Genomic DNA, 12,176 nt, shown 5'->3' on the forward strand with positions numbered 1-12,176 from the left:
GACCGGACCAGTGCAGAATAATCCTCCTCGGAGGTGAATCCCATCTTCCATCCTTTGTAGGCTTTTCTTTTTAGCCTTAGGAGGTCTGCTAGGTCCCTGGAGAGCCAGGGGGGCTGCTGTGCCCTCTTGCTGCCTTTCCTCCGAGATGGAATAGACTTAGCTTGTGCGTTGAGGATCGCTCCCTTGAGGAGCAACCACACTTCCTGGAGTCCTCTCTCCCTGGGGTCATGGTCCCTTAGGGCCTGACTGACAAGCCTCCTGAGATAGTCAAAGTCGGTTTTCCTGAAATCAAGGACTTCAGTGTTGCTGATTGACTTGCCAGCTTTACAGCGGATGGTGAAGGTGATCAGCTCATGGTTGCTGTCACTCACCTTCCCATCGATCACCAGGTCACCAATTAGGTCATTCTCAGTAGCCAGTACCAGGTTGAGCAGCGCTTTGCCTCTTGTTGGCCCATAGACTTCTTGAGTCAGGTAAAGGTCATCCACGCATGAGAGGAAGCTTTGCAACCACTTGGATTTTGCTGAGTGATCCTCCCATGAGATGTCTGTAATTGAAGTCACCCATGACAACCATGGTCCTGGAGCATACGGCCTCAGCCAGTTCTGGACGAACTCCTGATCAAATTGGAGAAAACCAGGATCCCTAGTGATCACTTTACTAATATTTTGCAAGGGATAGCAATTACATAATAAAATTCAAGTATACTATTGTAAACAGCTGTCTTGTTTTAATTCAGAATCAATCAACTTCTAGCAAAAGCTTGTTGACTCAGATTAAAATATGATTTTAGTTCTCAGTTATTAAGATAAAATTTGAATGTATGTTGTACTGTTATGAAACTTGTTTCTGATGCTGAAGTCTAACCATCCGCCTTACTTTTGGATTTCTCTTTTCATAACTCATGTTTACATATCTTGCATGTGCTTATATACCTTGTATTTAAAAATTCAGGAAAGAGGAAGAAATGGATAAAATTCTTACTCTGGTGTGCAGCAATCCATTCTTCTTTGGCACTATGGGCAATTAATAACCCATAAAATAAATCAAACTAGCATGACAAAAGTGCCATAAAAGCAAACCATTTCAGACATAAAAATCTTCCTATCTACAATTATGTAAAGTATTTTACTTAGCTGCAAAATAAATTAAACACCTGGTTCTCTACTAGATAATTTCTCACAGTAGCTAAATATGATCTCCTGAAGTCCCTTCCCACTCTGACTTTCTGTGATTCTATGTATTACTTAATAAGAGTATCATAAAATACTGAATATAAAGAGATTAATATCATTCTACTTATATTTACCTAATCAATTTTAATTTAGTATAATCTTTACTTTGCAATTGAATATTCAGAAGAATATTTAACAATAACAAATCCATACCAATCTGCAGAAAAAAGTATGTTAATACCAAAGGCATTTGTCTAGTCCCTTTCTTTAAGAGCATAAAATCTATCTGAAGGACAGCCTCTCTGTGAGATACAAAATCTTTGCACAGAATGAAATCAAATAGTTCTTTAATCTAAAAGACTTTTTTCATGCTAAGGCTAAACTCAAATTCAAAGGAATCCACATTCCTCTTGCTAATATAAAAGGATTTGTTTAAATGTACAGAGGAATTGGACAAATGTAAAAAAACCTCTTTTCCTCAGATTACAGAGAGCCATCAATTTCTATAAAAATACAGTGGAGGTGCAGAGTGGGAAAGCATATACATGCATTCTGAGGCTTTGCTGTGCTGAGGCTGTGATGGAACTGATGTCTCCTGTGATACATGATCACCATGGATAGCTTCCACTTTAAACTTTTCTCATGTAGTTGTTGTCTTAATGTTTGCTTTCTAATGAAGAGAAAGAAGTTTCTCTTCTCTGACTTTGACCTCCAGTTTCCTATGTTTCCTTTCGTTTTGTACTTTTCAGGCTTCTCATCTTCCCTATTCTCTACTTCATCTCTTTTCCAGTCTTTCTAAATCCTTCCTTGGTTTTCATTTCTCCTTTTGAAGAATTTACAGACTTCTGAGGCTGAGGAGGAAGTGGATCTCTATCAAAGACTAAAGATAAAAAATATCTCTTAATACTATTTTTATTCAGAGAGAGGAATGTAGCAATATTAAGGCAATGTTTACAACTGATAATGCTTCTAACATCTGCATTGATTGATTTTAATGATACTTACTATGCTCAACATACTTTTTTCTTTTGTATTACAGAAATTTCTCATCTTGGCTCTACCATGGAAGGCCCCAGTTTACCATCAAGTATCTGAAATGTAAGAAATAACCTGGGAGAAATACTCAGTTTCAAATGTTGTGCTGAAAAGTCAATGTATGATCACTTCTTCTTTGTCAAAGGCCACCTTCTAAATTCATGCTTTCCTTGTACATCTCTGTATGTTACAGAAAGACTGAAAATAAAACTAATTATTTGGGTCAATTTTTTTTAGTTTGAAAGAGAAAAGCTACAAATTTCCATACTGACTGATTTCTGTTTTTTTTTCTTTTTTTAAACAAAACAGACAAACAAGGATCTACTGTCTATATAAACTTCAGACTCTTTTGTTTTGTTTGCATCTAATTCCATGGAAACAATTGCTATAAAGCACCGAAAAGTGATACCTTTCAGGTTACAATGCATGACTGCTTAGAGAGATGTCTGACTACTGCTGGTTTCTTCATGGTTCTTGTTTTTGTGGCAAATTAAGTAATTTATTCTAGATCTGCCCTCTTTTTTCCTATTTATCCTCCTGCTTCTGTTACTGATGTTTTATTCTTTGGTTCTTCAACATGGTATTTAAAGCAAGTTGTCAGCAGTCTTTCTTCCCTCTTCCTTGCTCAATAGATGGACAATATTGCCATGTTCATGTTAACTCTGCCCTGAATCCGGGGTTTTGGTTTTCTTTAGACTAGATTGGTATATGGGTTTCCTATAGAAGTGAGTAGAAATCACCTTTGACTTTCATTATGGAGCTGAATCAAAACCAATTTCTGTTAATGAACTTTTGATCAGACCTATGTGGACATTGAGTAGTTATCAGTTTGGTACTTCCATTTATGATTTTTGTTGTCTAAAACCCTCCTGGTGACTCGTTGAAAAAAATTAAAATAATCTAATCTAAAAAGAATTCTGTTTGGGGTATAACACTTTTTACTTCATTAATTTTCTGGAGTTTTTTCCCTTCAGAATTTATCATCTTGTTGCTTATTCCCCATCTAAAACCATAATCTGGCTAGTAACATCTCCATTTTTTTAATTACTTTGGTATCTGTAATAGATTTCCATTTTTGTATATGGATTGAAGAGCAAAGACAGATTAACAATTAACATGCATATATGACCACATAAAATTTAGATTAATTAGAAGTATTTTAAAGACATGAAAATTGGACAGAAATGGGGAAAATGGGTACATAGATTGGGCTAAATTAAACAGAGATGCATTTGACTCAGTATTTGAGAGAGGATTTCACAGTTTTCCGAATCATCAGTGTATTTTTAAACCTTCTCTTTGTGGAAGGTATAGGTGTAGTGTCGCTCTCTCAGGCTTATAGCATTTTAGGATAAAGCACAAAATCATACCACTACAGGCAGCCCCTGCTTAACGTGGCTTCAGTTGGCACTGTTTCGCTAGTGGAATTGGGGTTTCGGCAGGCACGTGGGCAGGGAGAAGCAGCGGCGGTGGCAGCAGCAGCAAGTGGAAGGTGAGTGAGTGGTGGTGAATGAGTGGTAATGAGTGGGCGGGCAGGCATGAGGGCCCAGGGCAGGATGGCAGAAGCATGGGCCCAAGCTGGCACATGGTGCCAGAGTGGGCATGGGGTGTGGAGACAAGCGACTGCAAAAGAGGAGAAGAGTGTGGGTCCAAGCCAGTGCCCAGGGCCAGGGCTGACACAGGCCTGCACCTAGGGTGGGGGACAGGAGCATGAGGCCTGCACTGGTGTATGGGGCTCATGCTGGGAACAGTGGAAGCCCACACCCGGAGCAGGGCAGCAGGTGCACTGGTGCCCGGGCTGGAGTGGGCGGTGCAGTGGGGAGAAGCAGAGGCAACAGAGCAAATAGCGCAGGGCCTATGCTGGGGGTAGGGCTGGTGGGGCTGGTGCCCAGAGTGGGGTGGCAGGAGCGCGGAGCCAGCATCAGTGCTCAGCAGCAGGGGCCGGTTCCCAGAGTGGGGCAGCAGTAGTGCCAGTGCCCAGGCTGGCAAGTGGGGCCAGAGAGGCTGGTGGGCGGGTGAGAGGGGTGGGGAGAGGTGGCAGTGGTGAGAAGCAGCGAGGGAGGCCCAGGCATGAGTGTGGGACCTGTGCCAGTGCCCAGGGCCAGGACCTACAGGGGCCCAGAGCAGGGCAGCAGGAGCACAGGCCTGGGCTGGTACGTGGGGCTGCAGTGCCAGCAGGTGGGTCGGGGAGTGGGGAGAGGTGGTGGCAAGGCAGGCAGTAATCAATTAATCTCTACTTAGATTCATTTTTATGGGGAAATGGGTCTCCCTTAGCGTGGCTCTGCTTAATGCTCAGTTTTTCTGGAACCAATTAAGAGCACTAAGCGGGGGTTGCCTGTACCCATAATGCTGTGGGTTAGAGCTCTTAGCCTTGCCATGAATCCATCTTTAAGCTGGCACTCTCCTACTGGGTGTGTCTGGGCACAGTAAAGAGTGAACCACTTTTCAGGGGTGTTGCGGAAGTGGTCAAATAATGCTGAATGATCAGCACTTCTGCCTGAAGAATGGAATAAATACAAGTATGAGAATGATGAGGACCCTAGCACACAGCAGCTTCACATGAACTTGAGGAAAAAGCAGGGGGAAATGAGAGGAAAAATATATAACATAGAAAGGCAGAGAAAAAGGTGGGGAAGGGTAGTGCTGTGGATTTATAGTAAGCAGTAATAACGCACAGAAGTAGGAAGTGTAAAAACAGGCACAGACATGATGAATGACAATAGAGAGGGAAGGTGAGGAGGAGGAGAAGAACAGACAGACCAGCAGCTCTAGAGCATGACTATATCTAAACTTATTACTGCGCTGTTTGCAAAACTCTTGGTGGATGCATTATCATGCTTAAGTATTTTTTTTCTTGGGTGGAAATGTGCATTACTTTTACCAGCATGAACTCTCTAGGACAGGGCTCTCCAGCTTTTAAGGTCTTTTTTGGTTGGCAATCCCTCTCAGTCAAGATTTATTGATTGATTGTCTTCCATGATTGTCTTATCTGTGGGTCCAAAGATGGCTGATAAAGCTGATCCAGGATCGATAAACTGTTGCAACTTAGTTTCATAGTTTCTAGGGTCAGAAGGGACCTGAGCAGATCATTTAGTCTGACCCCCTGCCATGGCAGGAAAAAATACTGGGGTCAAACGACCCCAGCAACTTGGATATGTTTTTTGGGGAGGGAGTAGATGGGGGTGGACTCGGGACTCTTGATTCGGTCTGTTGTGTGCTGTTTCTGCTGCTTCTGCTTTTCCATTTCTGGTTGTAAGGTTTCAAAGTGCTAAGATCCTTGCAGCAGACTCTTCCTCCATAAGTAGCTGTGGGCCACACCAATGGGGACTCAGCATGGGCATTCCCCCCCCCCCACACACACTGTTGCACCATGCACCTGTGCAGGCCCTTTCTACCCCTTTTGCATTGTGTGCACAGCTCCAGGCTCACCCTCAACTCCCCCTTCCATGCTTACCACACTGCCCTGACCCCTGGGCCAGAAGCAGGCATCAAAATCTGGAGGAGGGGGTGGAGACTGGCAACCAGAGCAATAGGGAAGCAGTGACTAGGCAGGAGCCCCGGGAGCAGTAACTTACCCCTTTGGGGGGTTGTATGTGGCCAGTGGGCTATAAGTTGGGCAGCACTGCTCTTGAAAGTATTATAGTATGCAGGTCTTTCCAGCATTCTGTTTTCAACACTTCCATAATTTTACCTTAAGTACAAGTGGCATTAGGACAGGGAATGTTTAATTTCAAGAAACTTTACCCACATAGTAATATAATGGTTTATTTATTTCCTGTTTGTATTAATTTGACAAAGAATTGGAATCTGAGTACATTTACTTTGTATTGAAATCTAATGTTGTGAACTGAGTATTCAAATTCCAGAATATTTAAAATAAAGGATTTCAAAACCTCACAGGAGGTTATGAAGATGAAAGACTTTGTAATATTTTTTTTTTATCCAAGTACTGTCTGTTAAAACATATATTTAAAATCACTTATGTTTTACTAATATTTTCCCTCCAGAGGTGATGCAATCACCTACCCTGGAAATCTTCAAGAGGAGACTGAATGGTCACCTCACTAGGTCACCTGACCCCAGTTGTTTTTCCTGCCTAGTGCAGGGAGGCTGGACCTGATGATCTTGCAAGGTCCCTTCCAGCCCCTTACAATCAATGAATCAATTAATCTATTAATCTATTTTTGATAACTGAACTTGAAAGAATATAAAATACATCATTTAAATCTCTGTATATGCTGGGATGTTTCTTCACTAGACCAAGCTTGGACACTAAAATTAAAATGAATAATTTTCACTTTCTCATGGAGTAATTAAACAATACTGCTATCTTTAGATTGCCAACAACATAAGGGGGGGAACTAAATTGTTTACAGTATGAAAACACTTCTAATATAATTTGGAAGCCATTTTAAACAAAACCTACTGGTAATATTGAGGCAAAATGGACAAAGGTGAAAAATGTTGAGAAAGCAAGAGACTGGTAGGTTGACTAGCATTTTGGTGGTTATTAGTAGGGGTGCACTGATTTAAAAAAAAAATTTGGACTGATACTGATGGCTGATTATTAACAAGCCATATTGGCCAATACTGATCTGATTGTTGATATGCAGCTGGGCAGCTTGGACAGCAGCATCTGGCTGGTAAGTCAGTTGGCGGGGAAGGGGCACAGATTGAGGCCCGTGGGAGGTGTGTGTCCCCCGGATCGGTGCAAGGCGTGAGGGTAGGCTGCCACTGTGGGCTCAGGCTGCAGGCAGCTCCTGGTAGCAGGGTTTGGGGTAGGTGGTTTGGGGGGCCATGGGAGGACTATGGCAAATTTGAGGGTAACTGTAGCCCACCCATAGGCCCCCCACCCCAGCGCTTCTGCCCTGAGTGCAGCTCCAGACAAAATCCACCGCCTGGAAGAGAGCAGTACTGTCCCGAGTCTCAGCCTGCAGGGGCAGCCCTCTTTCATTCTGTGCCCCCCAGATGAGCTTGTGGCTCTATCCTGCACCCCACCGTGCCATGGCTGGGCAGCAACTGTCCCAGCCAAAGCCCCACTCCATCCTTACCACAGGGGCCTTTATCTGTCCCCCCACACCCTCTTCCTCTTGCTGCTCCTTTTTCCTCTCTCCAACAGATTTACCAGCCAGATGTTGTTTTGCAAGGTGCTGGGCTGGCCATGTGAATGCTGCAGCTGCATGCATGCATGCAGCACTTACTGGCAGCATTGTTGGCCATATCAGTTAAAAGAAGCCAATTGCCTATAATTTCAATTTTCTTTTTATCGGTGCCAAAACTATATGGACCAATGTACCAGTGCACCTCTAGTTATAGAACTCCAATCATTGTTTTTCATTATCACATACTTAATTGAAAAAATTCTTTCAAATGGAATAGGTTAGGATGATAGAAAATTAGGGTAGGAGGGGACCTCTGGAGGTCATCCAGTCCAAACCAATAATCAAAACAGGATCCAACTAGATAATCCCAGCCAAGCCTTTGTTTAGTTAGATCTTAAAAACTTCCAAGGATAGAGACCCTCAACCTCTCTGAGTAATCTGTTCCAGTGCTTTACAGCCCTCCAAATAAGGTTTAGATTAGATATCAGAAAAAAACTTCTCTTGCTGCAGCTTGAGACCATTGCTCCTTTTTCTGTCATCTGCTGCCACTGAGAGCAGTCTAGTTCCATCCTCCTTGGAACCCCCTGCAGGTGGTTAACGCCTGGTTAAATCCCCCCTCAGTCTTCTCTTCTCCAGACTAAATGGCTAAGGACAGACATTCAAGAAGCCTGAGCCTGAATTGATTCAATCTTTGCAGATTAGTCTAACCTGCCTGTGCTGAATCAGTTTGTAACTGCACAGACATCCTCTCTGGACTGAAAAAATGCAGGCAAATGCCTGCAGTGGCTCAGGCTAGAAGCTGGGGGGCACTAGAGCAGACCTCCCTTTCCTTCTAGAGTGCTGAGCTGAGGTGTGGGGGGAGGGAGCATGGCCAGGCTGTGGCAGGATGCTCTGATTAGGGAGCCCTCCCCCTCCCCACCCCCACCGGTCAACCAAGGATTTACACAGCATTTATCACCCTATCAGCAAAACGAAAGGATCTCTCATTAGTTCAAGCTCTTCTTAAGCAACTTGTCTCAAAGAAGGAATGGAGGGACATTATCAGTAGGCCTATCAGAATAGGAAAGTATTTGATTCAGATTTGGCCGATTCAGAGGACAGTGATTTGATTTGAAGATTTGGATCACTGTCCCAAATTGATTTAGCTGAATCAGTTTTGGAAGATTCTGCACAGATTAAGAGAGATTTGGTGATTTGGATCGGACAGGGAGAGGCAGGCACAGACGGGAACAGCAGGTTCCCCCGTGGCTCCTCCGGCTTTCTCTTCCTCTCCTTGGGTGGGGGGAACCATGGGAGAAGCCCCCATGGCTGTCCTGCCCAGCCCCGTCCCCCACCCAGCCCCCGCCCAGCCTAGCCATGGGTTGGCAGGGTGCTGCGTGCTGCTTGGGAGCTGAGGCCTCTAGGGCTGAGTGGTGCCAGGTTCCAGCTAACACATGGAGCCACCCCAGCTCCCAGACACGTTGCCCAGCTGAGGTGCGCTGCACCTGCGTCATGGGTGGGGGGTGATCCCTGCCCCCCTCCACTGTCCCACGCTGCATGGGGGGCCTTTGTCATGAGTGTCCAAGAGGCCCCAATTGCTGCTGCTGCAGCTGGTGAGTGTGGGGCTTTCTTAAACCTCTGCACTCTCTGGTTCTGGCAACAGTGATCGGGGCCTCTCAGGGCTCATGGCAGAGCCCACCTGTGCAGTGGGGGGCAGCGGGTATGGCCCCCCTGCTTGGCACCTGCACAGCAGCTGCTCCGTGGCGCAGATGCAGCATGGCTTAGCAGGGTGTCGCACGCTGTCTGGGAGCTGGGGCGGCTCCCACAGCCACCTGGAGCTCAGTCCCAGTGGCCCCAGCTGCCAGGCAGCATGCAGCGCCTGTGCCATGGGGCAGCTGCCATGCAGATGCCAAGCAGGGGAGTCATACCCACTGCCCCCCCACTGCCCCGTGCTGCATGGAGGGCTCTGCCATGAGCCCTCAGAGGCCCCGATTGCTGCTGCCAGACCCAGTGAGTGTGGAGCTGCTGCTGCTGCTGCTTTTTTTAAGTGCAGAAAGGCTGGGCTGGACGGGGGATAGGGCTGGGCAAGGCAGTCATGGTGGCTTCTCCCATGGCTCCTCTGGCTGTGCCTGCCTCTGCCCTGGTGGGTGGAGCAGCGGGGGCTATGCCCTCTGCCACTTGCCCAGCCAGTGTGGGGGAGGGGGTTGCAGCAGCAGGGCATAGCCCCCACTCCCAGTGCTCCCACGCCTGCATCCCATGTCCCCCTACCCCAAGTAATGCGCCCCCCACCACAGCCCCGGTTGGGCAGTTTGTCCCAGCCCCAATCCCTCCCTCCCCCCTCTCCCAACCCCAACAGACGTACCAGCTGGAGGCAGCTTTCATCTGCGTGTTTAATCTATGGCTGAATCTTCAAACCGGCCAAAGCTTTTCCGAATCAATTTGGATGCTTCAAATCAATTTGGAGTTTTTAATTGGTCTCCCAATTCAATTTGGATTCGGAGACTCAGTCCCTGAATTAGGCCTGAATCTCCTTCAAATCAAGTAAGCTACTGAAGCTTTTGACAGCCCTAATTACCAGCTACCTGTTGATTAGTTCCAAAGAGTCCTAAGCCACTGTGCTGTCTGCCCTTGTCCTGTCTACCACAGCATGGACTATAGCCAGCATGTGGTATGCTAGCTAATGCTGAGAGGTGTCTGTGCAAGGTAGAGGGGAGGGGAGGATCCTTGCTTCAGCAGGGACTGGTGGGGGGAGAGGGGGGAGCAGGAGAAAGCCAGGCAAATGCCCTGTATGTGCAATCTCTGCCAGAGCTCCAGCCAGGGAACAGAGGGGAAGGGCCAACTCAGTGCTGCAGCAGAGAGCCCCGTCTAGCCCAGAGGGCATCCCAAGATGCCAGGGACTCAGATTTAACTTAAACCAGGAAGAGGTCCCGGACAGACACTGCATAAACCAGTTTGGCCCAAATCAGTTAAGTCTGATATTTCATTCAACAAGGTTTATCTCAAACTGGATTCAGTCATTTTCAAACTGGTTTATGTGCACTGAACATCTGTTCTGTTACAGGCTTAAACCAGTTTCTGATCACTTAAACCGGTTTATGTGTAATGTCTGTCCCTAGCTAGTAAGTCCATTTCCCTCAGCCTCTCTTCAGAAGCCATGTGCCCCAGCCCCCTACCCATTGTCATTGTCCTGCAGTGGACTCTCCCCAATTGATCTACATCCTTTCTGTAGTGGGGGTAAGGCAGGCAAAACTGGGCACAGTACTCCAGATGTGGCTTCACCAGTGCTGAATAGAGGGGAATAATCACTTCCCTGGATCTGCTGGCAATGCTTCTACCAATGCAGCCCAGTATACCATTAGCTTTCTTGGCACCAAGGGCATGCTGTTGGTTTATATTCAGCTTATTGTCCATTGTAACCCCCAGAGCCTTTTCTGCAGGTTCTTGCAATTAAGCTGTTGAGCTGTTTCCTTTCCTTTTTTTTGTTGTTTTAATTTTTTCTTACATTTTTTAAAAAGTGATTGAAGATCAAAACATACAGAAAGGCTGATACCGATTGTAATCTGTAAAGAATTGGTAACATTATTAATACAAACCAGCATTGCTTTTTTGACAATTAAATCTTATCAAATCTCACATGGGTCACGTTCAGACTTTGCACTTTTATCGGTATAAGTGATTAGAAACTGGTCTATTCCTGTAACAAGTTTGGCACACAAAACTAGTCTGAACTGTAACAGAACAGAGGTTCAGTACATGTAGACTGGTTTAAAAATGACAGAACCCAGACTAAGCTTTGCCCCTACCTCTCCGCCCTCCCCTCCCCCCAAAAAAGGATGAATGTGTGTTCTGTTTGCTACCAATCCACCCCCCATGGTTTACAGAAAACTGTAGCAATTCTGCCTCAGTCCTTTTGAATGGCCATGCCTAACTAACCATTATGTTTTATGAGATGATAAGCATGCTGAATAAAAGTAACAATGGGTACATCCACATTGTTACTTATGGCTGCCTGCAAGTCAGTGCCTGAGTGTCTGTATTTACAACCTCTAAGCTCAAACCTAGGAACAATTTAGGCTGTTTGTGAAATCTCTGCTGAGCATTATAATGAGCCTGAGGTTGAGTTTCCCAGCCCTCTTCCCCTTTAGTAATTTCATCCCTTGTTTTGCAGGCTGAAAATGCAAAGGAAATCCAACAAAGGCAAACTCATAGCCTGCCTCTGCATATTTCTTCTCATTCTGTACCTCACTTCCTATTTCTGTTGTCCTTGGTTATAGCCAGGCACAGAAAGAGAAACAAGCAGTAGGCAGACTGACTCTATGGGCTTTGCTTGAGAAGCAGGAAATGTGTAGTGGCTGTAAGATAATGTGGGAGAAGAAGCTGTTTAAACACTAGCTTCAGGTTTGACCAAACTGCACTGTAGACGCATTCTGTGTTGACATAAGAGATTAGGTCGAATGAGGATTTAGACATGGCGCCATCCAACTTTTGGTGCTATCTTGATCTAGTCCTGAGAAGAATTCCTGTCCCTTGCGCAATACGTGGCTTACAGAAGCAAATACACTGGGTGAGGGGTGGGGATGGGTGGTGTAAGCAAGCTGATCAATAGGAAATGCTTGAGCTCACTTCTCAGTTATCCATAGCTGCTAGAGTTTGACACCTAGATCAGTTCAGTTAACTGATTTTTAGTAAAAGAAAAGGATGTAGTGTTGCTGCCCTATTTAATAACCTAGTAGTTGAACCTCAGAGATTTCTCTTTTTGATTTGGAGAAGCGATTTAAATCTGGTCTCAGTGCTAAGCCTTATTAACTGTAGTCTGATCTGGGTTTCTCTTGCTGAAACTGTTCCACTCTATTTGTAGTCTCTGTCTCTGGACTAATAACAGTTT

The 12,176-nt window shown here is 45.4% G+C and overlaps 1 protein-coding gene across 3 annotated transcripts in view; it reads left to right on the top strand.

Moving 5' to 3' along the window:
* The window catches only part of N4BP2L2 (NEDD4 binding protein 2 like 2), an 80,964-nt gene extending 78,421 nt beyond the window's left edge, over positions 1–2,543 (top strand). For all 3 annotated transcript variants that reach the window (XM_019530091.1, XM_019530092.1, XM_019530094.1), the window contains one exon: positions 2,215–2,543. In XM_019530091.1, coding sequence (XP_019385636.1) covers positions 2,215–2,270 — 56 coding nt within the window. In that variant the 3' untranslated portion in view covers positions 2,271–2,543. The remainder of the gene's footprint in view (positions 1–2,214) is intronic.
* The last annotated feature ends 9,633 nt before the right edge of the window (positions 2,544–12,176 follow it).

This window comes from Crocodylus porosus, unplaced genomic scaffold (assembly GCF_001723895.1).
Source record: "Crocodylus porosus isolate Cpor-Errol unplaced genomic scaffold, CroPor_comp1, whole genome shotgun sequence".
Taxonomy (NCBI): Eukaryota; Metazoa; Chordata; order Crocodylia; family Crocodylidae; genus Crocodylus; species Crocodylus porosus.